The sequence below is a fragment of the Amblyomma maculatum genome, chromosome 10, assembly GCF_055883805.1.
Source record: "Amblyomma maculatum isolate TAMU_Amacu chromosome 10, ASM5588380v1, whole genome shotgun sequence".
Classification (NCBI taxonomy): Eukaryota; Metazoa; Arthropoda; class Arachnida; order Ixodida; family Ixodidae; genus Amblyomma; species Amblyomma maculatum.
The window spans coordinates 115604176-115617380 of record NC_139353.1 but is presented as its reverse complement, the minus strand read 5'-3'; the positions used below and the strand labels follow the sequence as shown (position 1 = coordinate 115617380).

At 44.6% G+C, this 13205-nt stretch overlaps 1 protein-coding gene across 2 annotated transcripts; it reads right to left on the bottom strand.

Moving 5' to 3' along the window:
• Window positions 1-4563: 4563 nt before the first annotated feature.
• Window positions 4564-11826, bottom strand: LOC146177297 (uncharacterized). 2 transcript variants are annotated; one of them, XM_084581121.1, is made up of 5 exons: window positions 11617-11826; window positions 9656-9799; window positions 7977-8065; window positions 4953-5130; window positions 4564-4706 (listed from the first exon to the last, which is right to left on the bottom strand). In XM_084581121.1, exons 2-5 carry the CDS (start codon window positions 9699-9701, stop codon window positions 4624-4626), a joined length of 396 nt encoding a protein of 131 aa, XP_084437247.1. In that variant the 5' UTR covers window positions 9702-9799; window positions 11617-11826; the 3' UTR covers window positions 4564-4623. The 2 variants fall into 2 exon arrangements, with proteins under 2 accessions (XP_084437247.1, XP_084437248.1); XM_084581122.1 differs by having other exon boundaries at window positions 9656-9762.
• Window positions 11827-13205: the final 1379 nt, after the last annotated feature.

Below are 13205 nucleotides of genomic sequence, written 5' to 3'. Positions count from 1 at the left end.
CTGCATGATCTTTAACCTGCCGCCTCTTTTCCATACCATGGAAAGTCCTCCAGAGGGCCTTGTTAGTCGTTCCTGAGCCCAAACGATTGCACCACTCATCCAATCTCCTATGAGCCAGCTGTTTTTCATATCGGCGTGCCTGTGCCGTCACTCTGTTTACCTCAATTCTTCTTTGCACGTCTTCAGGATGGCGACCAGCCTGTATCTCGGCCCGCTTTCGGCGTGCCCAAAGTTTTAATAGGTGCAGGTCGGGAGTTGGCTGATCTTCGTTCACTGTACTTGTAATGGTGTGATCCTTGAGTACCGTTTGAAGGGTGGTAACGAGAGTATTCAGGCTAACTGAATGCGTTCGAGTATCCTGCCGTACACCATCCCAATGTGTAACAGACGCTTTCTTTCGAATTTTCTTCATATGCCCCAAATTAAGACCAATACTAATGGGGACATGGTCACTACCCCACGCATCTAATTCCGCCTGCCATTGTGGTGCACCAGGGCCCTTCCACCACGTGAAGTCTGGTGAGCGTGTTTGTGTTGCAGGTAGTGTTGCGACTCCTGGATGATTTAGCAGTGTAAATTTCATTTCTGCCAAGGCAGTATGAACTTAATCACCCCTTTTAGAATCATAATCATATCCCCATACGGTGTGCGGAGCGTTAAAATCTCCACCGATTAGTATCGCAATTCCAGGGTATGAATGGCGAATATGCTTAACCCATCCAAGATTAAGTACTGTTTCTTGGCCGAGCGTACACGGACACTAATATAAGGGGCGTTTTGTTCGGACGCGTGAGTACAGCAACTACTTCCTGCAGAGTGTTGCACCACTTGCTCAAGTCAAGTGGCGTTTGGGGAATGTTGGCCCTAATGTAAACGGCAGCTTTTCCTGGTGTTTCGGCCTCTGCTCTTGCTCGTTCATCAGGGATAGGACACTGGTACCCTATATATCCTGTTATTGAATATAACCTATTGTGCTCCTGTATCAAGAACGCCCATGAATGTAGCTTGCCGTACAATAATTTTGTATTTATTTCCCCAACTTTATTACAGAGCCCTCTGCAGTTCCATTGTGTAATCTGTTGCCACTTGTTTCGGCTACTTCTATCCATGATGTAAGCTGCTGTGAATGAGGTGTGTCAGTTGCGTAAGTGTGTCCAGTACCGCCTTCCAAATAGGTATGTTATCGGCAGGTTTACAATTCGGAGCATCCACTAACCTTGCTGTCGTACTGCCTGCAAGCGTTTCTTTCTGTTTTTCTGAGCTCTCCTTTCGTCGTTGGGCTATATGTGCTTTCTTTTGTCGCAGCTGTGCAATTTGTGCTGAAAGCATCGCAATTTCTTTTTCTATTGCATCCTGCTGGCTTGTGCAGTCTTTAAGGTCCAGAAAATCATCAGTAGTGAATGCCACTGTGCTCCGTTTTGTGCGTCGTCCATGTTTTAGCGTAGAAGCAAAAGATGCACTGTTCTGTGCAACCACCTCAACAGGCTCTTCTTCTTCTAGTGGGTCATCAAACAGCTCTTCGGCCAGAGTTGCAAATCTGTTTTTAACCATTAACGGTGCATATTGTTTATGTCGTCCAACCCTTGTAACTCGAGCTTTCGCTTTTTTGTCGGACACTGAGATGAAGTGATATCGTGATCATCAGATTTGCATAGGCCGCATTTGAATTTCGCTTCTCCGGATTCAGTTATGTATTCGGGGTTAACTCCATATGGACAAAATTTCTGCATATGGCCTTCTCTGTAGCACCTGTAACAGTGAACCGGTCTAGGTTTGTACGTTTTGGGTCGCACTATGCGGCCATTGTAGTAAAATCTGTCCGGAAGAGTATCTGGTCCCTGTAATGTGATGAGAAAAGTGCCTCTGTTGCCCATACGACGTGCGGCTAACACAGTATGTGTTCCTGATATTAGGTCTCTGGCCATCTGGCCACCGTCTCCGGGGAATCTTGTAGGTCTAGATCATAGAGGACACATCGCTGAGTATTTGGACCTGACGCAAAATACGTCTGGACAGGAAGATACTCCTCTGTCGTGATTGGAATCTGTGTTACTGTGGTCATTTTGCGTGCATCCTCAATGGTGGCTAAATGTACTGTGACAGTATTAGATGCCCTGTGGCTTACAAACCCCTGGTAACCTGTGGTACCAAGCGCTGCGTCTATTACTCTCTGCATTGTTCTGGTGGGTATCTTAGTGATATAAAACTGCACTGTAGGTCTGATATGCACTCTGAAGGATTTCTGCAAGGCTGGTGTTGGATAAGCAGATGCTAGCTTATCAGGGGCGGCCTTACCTTCTTTGCCGGTGGTGTGTTGACTGGGGCGCTGGTGAACACTCTCAAGGTTCGTATACAGACAACATAAATACCTAAGCAAGTAGCAGGGAGGACAGCGGCCGATGTAGCTCAGTTGGAAGAGCACCGGACGCGATATTCGGAGGTCGTGGGTTCGGTTCCCACCATCGGCACGTTGTTTTTCCTTCTACTTTGTGTGTAATAATCTTTCCCCTAAACAGATTACATTACTAATTTCTGTGATTATCTAAGCAAACATTTAAAAAAAGACATATAAGTACCATCCCCAACGCTTTCCTTGGCCTCGCCGACTGTTGGCTTCTTCTCTTCATGTATTATAACGAGCACTCTCATTTCCCCTTAATTGATCTGCTTGTACCTTACGGGGGTCTCGGTTCTGGCATTCTTGTAGCCATAGGTAGCGTAAGAAGGTTCTAGCACAGCTTTCGCCCTCGCTCTTGATCACGTTCTACGTGACATGGGCGGTAACACAGGACGTTCCATGTCCGCCGCTATGGCTGAGGGTGGCGCTGGTGAACACTCTCAAGGTTCGTATACAGACAACATAAATACCCGAGAAAGTAGCAGGGAGGACAGCAGCCAATGTAGCTCAGTTGGAAGGGCACCGGACGCGATATTCGGAGGTCGTGGGTTCGGCTGCCACCATCGGCACTTGTTTTTTCTTCTCCTTTGTGTTTAAATATTTTTCCCCTAAACAGATTACATTATTAATTTATGTGATTATCTAAGCAAACATTAAAAAAAGTACCATCCCCAATGCTTTCCTTGGCCTCGCCGTCTGTTGGCTTCTTCTCTTCCTGCATTATAATGAGCACCCTCATTTCCCCTTAATTGATCTGTTTGTAGCTTACGGGGGTCTCGGTTCTGGCAGTCTTGAAGCCATAGGTACCGTAAGAGGGTTCTAGCACAGCTTTCGCCCTCGCTCTTGATCACGTTCTACGTGACGCTGGCGGTAACAAAGGACGTTTTACGTCCGCCGCTATGGCTGAGGGTGGCGCTGGTGAACACTCTCAAGGTTCGTATACAGACAAGATAAATACCCAAGCAAGTAGCAGGGAGGACAAGTGCCGATGTAGCTCAGTTGGAAGAGCACCGGGCGCGATATTCGGAGGTCGTGGGTTCGGTTCCCACCATCGGCACTTGTTTTTTCTTCTACTTTGTGTTCAATTATCTTTCCCCTAAACAGATTACATTACTAATTTCTGTGATTATCTAAGCAAACATAAAAAAAAGACATAAAAGTACCATCCCCAGTGCTTTCCTTGGCCTCGCCGACTGTTGGCTTCTTCTCTTCATCTATTATAACGAGCACCCTCATTTCACCTGAATTCAAATGAGCATGGTTACAGTCGTCAGCAGCTCTGTTAGATGTGTGTCCATAGGGTGGCATATTGTTTCATGGTTCAAAAGAATTCTAAACAATAGGTGGTTTGGAACTTAAAGGAGAAAGTACAGAGAAGCTGGCTGTAGAGGCAGAAATACGGCTAATGGTGGGTGGTGGACAGGTGCCAAGCTGCCGTGATCTGCACTTTGCAAGGAGCCTCGTGCTGCTCATTAGCCGCAGCTTGGCCATACCCAGGTTATATAAGCTTGGCTTGTACAAAACATGCCTGCAAATGTAACCCTCTTCAAGGCTGCCTGCACCCTACTGCGGTGGCTTCAGTGTTTAGGGCATTTGACCAGTGAGCTGGGTGACGCGGGCTCGGTCCGAGCCGGGGTGGTTACATTTCGGTGGTAGCAAAACGCTAAGTCCCCATGTGCTGTACAGTGTCAGTGTTGTGAGAGTTGACAGTCAATTACGACACGGTGAAACTTTCATGAGAACAAACTACAAACTGTATTGAACTTTAGATTATATGGGGAGGTTAAACAAGGGAAAAAACACACGCACGACTTCTTTCTTTCCGTTCCCCTTATAAAAATGGGAACATCCTTTGAGTTCAAAGTGAACTCAAAAAAGTCAGAAGGAAGCAACTTCCTCTGAACTGAGAATTGGCTACTGATTTTGAATTCACAGTGAATTAAATTTCTCTGACCATCCTGTGAATTTCCTGTGAATTTCCTTTGAGCTCCCAGTGAACAGACCGTTGTCAGTTTGAGTTGAGTTCACAGGCAGTGGCCAATTATTGGTTCAAAGGAAGTTCGAAGGAATGATGACTATGGGATATTCGGTGGATGTTCGAAGGAAGTATGTTCAGACTGAAACATTTATTTGTATGAGCTTATATTTATTTGAATAAATGTACTTCCTCTGTTTAGGCCTTGTAATTAGGCCTGCTTTCGAAGACCCTGCGACAAAAAATCGGATCACTGCCCACAATCCCAGTGCAAACATGCGCATCTGCCGGTGACCACCTTGGCCAGTACTCCATTGAGCAAGCAGGTGTAGGCTGCAAAAAGAAAAAAAAACGTTAGAAGCATGACTGCAATGAACAAGCTAGAGTCCATCCAGCCTTCCTTAGCTTTTGTAAATTAAATATACAGAGCACAGACAGTGTGAGTGCCATGCAGGCACCACAGCATTATGCATTAAGGCAAGCATTATGGCCCTGACCATCACTGAAAAGTCAGCTGTTTGGACAATATTTCAGAATGCTCTTGCATCACATGCACAGGCTATGAGCTCGAGGACTTACAGATAACAGCATCCAATTTTGGGCAGTCCAGTGCCTTCTTTGGAGCTTCTTCCTTGCGGGCATTGCAGACATGGCCATAGAGTGCTTTCTTCCAGTTCTTCGGGTGAGAACACAACCCGCACCAAGTTACACGCAAACTTTGTTGCTGATTTACCATAATATTGCTGCCAATGTGCACCTGCAAGAACAAAAAGCAAATATTAGTACTATGACCAGTATTGTAACATACAACAATATTCCTTGATATGCAATAAGAAAATGAAGGGGCTTTACAAACAACAAAAAACTTAGACCAGCTTCAGAACATTCAAAGAAACCCCAAAACGCATAATTAAGGTCATTTGTTTGCAAGTAAAAATACACATTCAAGAAGCCGTACTTTAACATGTACAACAATGAAGGCATACGAAAACTATTGGATGTTTTTGACACCTTCCCGAGCGGTGTTTTGATCTAATTTTGAATGATGCCAAACATCTTTTAACATTTTTATTAGCGTAACCTGACAATTCTGTACTAAGTATTTAAGGTAACTAGCCAAAAAGAGGGCACATAATGCCCCGCAAAGGATTGAGCACTAATAGTGCATTGCTATAGCAGAAGAAAAAACAATAAATAAGATATTTTTAATGACCTAATTTATGCTTGCAAAAACAGATTTTAAGTCAGAAAATAAAGGGATTTACTCATCGTTAACATTGCAAAGGCCATTAAAAGCCAGTTTAGACAGAGCACATTGCCACCTCCTGTTTAAAAATATTAACATCCTTTTCGTACATCAGAAGCTCAACCAATTAAAAAAACTGCCAATGAAGGTTTAGTAAAAGCATGCACTCCCTGCTCTGTATGTGCTACTTTGAGGCAACATTTAGTTTCCAGCTTGCACATGTAGCTTTCATTATTTAACCCCTCAAGCGCTTTGGACAAGCAGCTCGTCCTTGTAAAGCTGCCCTCAAGCCATTTTGGACGAGTGTAGCTTGTCCTTGCAGGATAGATCCTCACCCTGAGAGTTTTAGGCGAGTACAGCGCTCCTCTGTGGCTTAGGTCATGCGCCATTTGACAGATGGCACCACTGACCCGTTGACTGCTTTTTGTTCTAGCGCTTGAAAGCCTTTTAAGCAGCCTTAATGAGAAAAATGGTGCCTGGTAGAGGCAACGTATACACTGTTGGCCCGTCATCGCAGGAAAGAAGCTTTTCTTCGTTGCCATCCTCGCCATCCGAAGATGGCTCAGACACCAATTTTTGCATTGTTATGGGAAGCGAAGACGACAGTGATGACATGAGTAGTTCTTCCGACGAAGATGACAGCTCAGACGATACTATTGCAAGTTCTGTATCAGTGGATGAAAATTGACAACATTCCGATGAAATCCCCTGGGCTTCCATTCTTGGTCGTCCCTTGTAAAACATTTCCAGTTACCTCGCTATATGTTACTCGACTAGATTGCTGCTTATTGGCGGGCAGTTGATTTTTCACGTAATGAGCAATAAACTTCACTGCGCTCATTTGACTTAGTTTCTGGTTCAAATATTTTTGTCTCTGATACCTCCTTTTTTATTACACTACCAGTAGAAACCAGCAGTAAAAATAAAAACTAAAGGGACACTTAAGCTCCGCCTTTAAGGGTATGATGCGGCCAGTGTAGGCTACCACCGAACATATAAAGCCCTGCTTTAACCAAGCTGTATCAAAATGTCTGCGTAGCCTAGGTGTAGCAAGCCTGACTCAGCATTGAAGAGCACTGGAATGTTGATTCGTATTTCACCTTCCCACCTCAAATGAACGACCGGAGTTAGCAGCTCCTCCTAACTTTTGGATATCATGTGGCCTCGTTAAGCCACACAAATAATCAAAGAATGTGTGTTCGGCCATGCCACTTGCCAGCTTCATGCTCTTGATGTTTCACTCGCAACACAGGCAACAAATTTTCATGTAATGGGGCCTTTAACGATATCGTAATTTTAAGCAATTTTAGTTAGAAATCTTGAAATAATACTGCTCAAGGGGTTAAAGTGAAATTGAACTATTGTTGGATCAGCTTAAGAAGCCACAACTCCTTCTCAAAGGAGACCTTCCTGGCAATACCATGGTGGTTAATTGCCTTTGACTTGCCAGAGTGACATTGCAGGTGGCTGTCAGGTGCAAGTGGATTATCTGCACATTAGCTTGAATACCATGATGACTGGCCCAAGTCGCTAAAATGACTGATTAGAGGAGCACCAGCTGCGTCATTCGAGTTGTAGTGCAAAAAGATGGCCTTCCGAGATCGATAACCTAAGAAATTGCTGAATATTAAACAAGCTAATGGAAATCTCTTTTCTGATGAAAAGGGCTTTGCTATAGCCCATGCGAAGTATGCTCAACAGGAAGCGTAAACAAAAGTAACCTTGCACTTCCGATCACTACAGCTTTCACAAAAACTCTTCCAAATCAAAGTACACACGAATGAACAGTCACTAAAATGAAAGGAAGCAGTTAGGATTTTTTTTCATGGTTGCTTTGACGAATTTAAGAAAATAGCACTGTCTGTCTTTTGTCGTTTCTAATAAATTGACATTCATTTAAAATATTATACTACTAATTATGCAGTCTGTGAGCCCAGCCTCATAAAGAGCATCCTGGCCACGGCAGCCGCTTTTCAGTGGAGGCGAAACGCAAGGCGCCCGTGTGCTCTGTGTTGTCGTTGCACGTTAAAGAACCCCAGGTGGTCGAAATTTCCAGAGCCTTGCACTACAGTATCTCTCATAGCCTGAGTCGCTTTGGACATTAAACCCTAAGAGCCAACCAATCATAAAGAGCATTGCTTCTTGCCTATCTCTGAATTCAGTGACTGCTGACTTCATTCACATGGATAATGAGCTCCTCGTTTCCCTATCCCTGCACACTTCTCAATGGAAGTGCATGACTTGTTGCAGTGCTATCATAAAGCTAGAACCAAGTTCTTGTGGGACCCTTAAAAAAGTTTCATCGAGAAAGGCAGTAATGAGGACAACCATGCAGACACTAAACTAAAGCAACTAACCTGAGCCTCGGTTGGCGGCACAACTGCTTGTGTTGTACACGCAGCATTATTAATGGATTCCGTCAGCTGATTGACCAGCTCAGCAACATCTGAAAAAAAAAAATACTATTTCATCACTAGCAGCGGCAGCCCATGTAACATTCACCACAGGAGAAAAGCCTTTTCTTTGCCCTTGACTGCATGACCAACCCCTTTCTGTCACCAAATGCGCCATTCAAAATTTAGCTGCTGGACACTGGCATCACTCACGCACTCAAGGCGCCCTATCAGAGGTACATAATCTAGGGGATGCTGATAGCAATTGATGAAGCCAATGCTCACATCCCACTTCTGATCTCTTTGTTCGCTGTGGAAATGCCTGGATTGAATTAACTGCGGAGGACGTTGTAACTACAGTGCAACTGACGGGAGCTGCTATTGCTTAGAATGAATTCATGGGTGCGGATGATGATGCCGAGATAGCTGTGAGCGCTTTAACAGAAGTTAGTCAGATCACATCCCTGAAACAGTTTGTCGGTAGCAAGGGCTTTGAAGAGGTCAGCATGCAATATACATGTATGGCGGCTGCAATACGCTATACATTTGGACAAAGGCTGACACTCGGGTGTGTAGCTGATACTCGATAGCCCATGCTTCACCTATCTCGTGTCTGTCTTTCGTGTCGACATTTGCTAACATGGTGTAGTGACCGAGTTAAGTTAGGCAGATTCCTGAGCCAGGTGCCGAGCTTGCACAAGCATAAATTTCCTGTTGTGAAAAAAAAAGAAAACACCACCTAAGTGACCAAAATGGCACAGGAAAATGAAGCGCATGCCATAAGGACTCCAAGGTCCAAGACAGGACGAGGCCACATATGATAATTTCATACAAATTTAGATTTTTTGGTGTCCCTCCTGCGCTCAATCTAGATGCACCTCATCATTTGCAGGAGACTCTGAGGTTAAAATCTGAAAGAATCAAGGGTTCCATTCAGATACGCCGTCCACAGTAATGCAAGAGCACCACAGACCTGCCGCAGCCATCTGGCTACAACTTATACCCCGTGAATGTGTTTGAACCTAATGCAGCTCTCCGGGTTCACTGGAGCGTTGTTGTCACCGACCACTCCAGAACAGAAAGGAACCCGATCCCATGCCTGTTTTTCGGCCTCGGCTTGAGCAGCACAAACCAGCACAGGTGCTCACCTTGAGTGGCATTTGTTTACCATGCATTTTCATGCAACTATCACATACGACAACAGGCTCAATCTCAGATGCATGCCGATCTCAAGCAATGACATGTGACACGCAAGTCACTGTAACACAAACAAACCATGCTTGCAGAGCAGGAGTGGCAGCAGTTCATCTGCTATGTGCACTGCAAGCGTGGTGGTTGGTGGCATCATGCAGCAGCGCCACGGTGTAGCTGAGCACTACATTACACCTACAATGTGTTGCAGAGGCAACTACAGGAAGAGCACCGATCCTAATCCTCAGTGTAGGGGGAACCTTATTGCAGCAACATAATCTTACTGGTGCTTTTACTAGGACGTGCTACAGACCAAGAGGTCTTATTCATTTAAGAGTTAGCACTTGAATTTGTTATGCTTTACGTAGCATCTGGTGACACAGCAAATAATTTCAGTCTCATAGCAATGAAGATCAGCATTCCAATGGCTTCAGAAAAAAGCGATCACATACCAAGCATCTGACGTGCTTCATCTCTTGCGGCCTTATATTTCTTCATTCTTTTTTTTTTTTTGCAGACTCCACTTCATCCTCAAGCTCCAGGACTCTCTTTTTTGCATCTGTTGGGTTAGACATTTTGTCACAGCTGCAGTTTTCCTGCAAAACGACATGTGGCAAGGTCTATTCACTAAATTGTATTTGCACTCAAATGCATCATACAAGAATTATTCAGTATAACGCATTGTGCAGATATCTGGTTCCACACATGAGATTAGCAAAATAGTGACCAAATGAAGACCACTGACAAGAGAAACGTAGCATGGACACTGTTTAGGGTTCAAAGCAACACTTCTTAAGGAGGAACATTAGCCCTTGAGCAAACCTTGGCACATAAAAGGACACGGTAATGTTTAACTGCGAGCTGACACCATCCAGCATCACTAGTGCTCAAGTGGGCAGAATGCCCACTTGAGCAGTAGTGGACAAAACAAAGGATGCATTTCCAGAAAAACAGTTTGAGCTCCCACGCATACCGTAAAACATAGCCACTCTGCTTTATGGTAGGTTCATGGTGTTTTATGTCCCAAAGCGACTTAAGCTATAGCTATGAGGGATGCTGTAGTGGTGGGCTCACCTGGGGTTTTTTAACGTGCAAATGACATCATACAGTACACTGTCAACTTGCATTTCACCTCCACTGAAATGCGGCCATGATTGCTGGGATTGTACCCATGTACAGTCGTGAGCTTAATGAAAGGGAGCACGCGATCCCGTGGCAGACAACCTCGTCCTGAACTAGCGGCAAAGCGCAACGGCAGCATTGAAAATGAAGTGGAGAGAGCGGTGCTCTTCCATCTGTTGGCCGTACCCCATGCACTGGGAGAAACTTTTAGATCGGCAGCTAAAAATCATTGCAGCATTATGCTTTGAAGTAGGATGGACAGTTGGGCGAGTTGGTACAATTGCATAGTCGGTGGAACAGCGCGAAAAGACGAAACACACTCTCTTCTTGTGTGCTTCGTCTTTTCGTGCTGTTCCACCCACTAAGCATTATGCTGTTGGTAACTGATATCACTGCTTGCCTTGCTACGTTCTGACCTAGCGACCCAGCGTAGTCTGGTAACTCAGGCAAAAGCGGCAGCCCAGGCCACTGCGGTCTTGGAATGGCGACTCCATGCACTGCATCCCCCCCCCCCCACACACACACACATTCTTTTGTTTTCCTTTTTTTTTTCTTTTTGAAACAAAGTTTTCTCTCTCTGCGCGAAATCTGGAGAATGGCTGGTAGCGAAGAAAGGAAGGCTGGTAGCGAAGAAAGGAAGCATGTTTGATGCTTCAATAAAAAGAAACAAAGAAATGAACATGAAAATAAATGAATGCGACAAAACGTTGGGCGCTTTTATCTGCTTACATTTCAGTCGCCTGCAGCTGAGAAAGCGTCCGTTTCGCTGCTACACTACCAGTTGTCTCGGAACGAGCACCCTGGGCATCTTTAAAACTTGTTCTAAATCAGCTTCAACAATCAAGGAGCTCCCATTCTCTATGCCGCACCGTACCGAGACAACGGTGAGAACAGAATCCTTTTTTTTTCTTTTTTCTTTTTTTTTTTTTTACTGAGCCCAAATTGGAAGCCTACTCCTGTTATCACGAAACACCGAGGAATGCCACTTGCTGTGTAAACAGGGAGAATCAGGTCCACGTAACGACAGCAGGCGCGTTTATTCTACTTCTTATTTCCGCAAATTCTATTCATTAGGCTTTTTTTTTTTGTAACGTAATTCCCGCAATCAACTGTCTGTCTACCCCGTGCACCATGTGCACTACTGTCGCCTGCCGGTTAACACGATGCGGTCGTAATGCGGGCATGTGAACGACTTCGCGACACGACTCACTGCGAGTAGCAAAGCAAAGTGTTTTCACCGGTGAACATTATTACGAAAACGAAAAGAGACAAGAGACGTTTGACTACTTACCCACTCCGAGGCTGAACGCAGGAGAGTACGACCCCTCCTTCCATTGGACATGTAGTACTCCTTGGTTCAGAATAATCTTCCAGTATTTTGGATTATCGACCAGTTTCGCCTGCAGTTCTTTTGATTGTAGGTTTTTTACGTACCACTTCTGAGCGGTAGGCCCTTTAACCAAGACGTGATCGGCCATTTGCACTACTCACGCTGTGAAAACACGACTATAGTGCCTAGTATATTCTAGGCACTATAACACGACGAACATAACGAACGCGAACAATCAACTTCCTACAGTCATGAAATACATAGTGAAGTATGCCGCCGGTTGTTCTCACGAAAACGATAGCGCTAGAGTCTCAAGCGCCATTTCGAACGAATCAAAATTTTAAATACACTTTTGAAAATTTAACAAACTTTTAAAATAAAAACTATGATTAAAAAACAACCTTAAGAGTTTGTTTTTTTACTAATGATATGTGATGCGTAACAAACGCAAATAATTTAGGCAAATTATTGTCACTAGCAACAGCAGCGCTCTTCTTTTTGCAGCGGAATTCTTGTGGTGCGTGTCAATCTTCATTGGTTTTACTCAACGTGAGAGAGTTGGTTTTACTGGCAGTACTTCGTAACCTCGGCTGCGTGGGCTTCTTGTGCACGATGGCACCGACGTCGCCGACGTATTAATTGCTGGTCTTTAAACTGCGATAGGAGGTAAACGAGCTTGACTTTCGTGAATAGTGTGTCATCCGGCACTAGGCACATCGTGAAGTGCATTTAACCGCAGGCTTTTGAAGCCGTTATCGATGGTGCTGCGATAGCCGCCTACCCGTCGCCTACCTGTCGCACGCACTGGAAATGCCACCACGGTAAAGGCGTACTTGCGCGACGTCAACGTCGCGCCGTACCGAGGTGCACTAAATCACAACGGAAGCAGGCCGCGCTTGCTAACAGCGTCGCTACGAGCCAAGCGTTGCCAGGCTGCAGTGCCGACCCAAATACTGAAGAACCCTGCCAGCCCTACGCCGAGCTTCGTTGCGTACCGTGTCAGAGTGCTGAAGCAGCGGTCACAGATGTAGACGCCGTCTCGCGCATGCATCGCCATCGAAGCAGCGGGCTGCGAAAGCGATGAATTTGAACCACCTGGCATTCTTTAACATGTATGAAAATTCTTGAATGTGTTATATTTTATGTAAAAAAAAAAAATCAGAGGGGCAAGACAGACCAAGTAATGCCACACACACAAACATAAGCACAAGAAATGCATGAAATGAAGTATATATCTTTACACTTAAGGACAAAGGGAGGAAGGGGTGAATATTCTTGGTCCTTGTGTGGTGACTAAGAAGAAACTCGCGCTCAAAATAAGATCTAGCGCATGAAAAAAAAAAATAGCATGGATTCAAGATAAAATGAAAAAAAAAAATGATGTTTACTTGCACAGCAAAGAAACGAATGCGATTGCGTATATTTTGATAAATGTATGATTGGTTTATTCTAAAAAGTTCAGAAGTTAAAAAAGTGCAAGGGATACTCATGAAAGAAAAAAAACGAGAAGTAGAGCTGAAAAGAATGAGCTTCGTATGTTTTCACTTAAG

Bases quoted from the DNA above. Each gene is read 5' to 3' on its own strand.
- LOC146177297 (XM_084581121.1), bottom strand. From the start codon at position 9,701: ATGAAGAAATATAAGGCCGCAAGAGATGAAGCACGTCAGATGCTTG. The intron at 8,066-9,655 runs GTATGTGATCGC...TTTTTTTTTCAG, and splicing joins TGAAGCACGTCAGATGCTTG to ATGTTGCTGAGCTGGTCAAT. The intron at 5,131-7,976 runs GTTAGTTGCTTT...TTGTTCTTGCAG, and splicing joins TGCCGCCAACCGAGGCTCAG to GTGCACATTGGCAGCAATAT.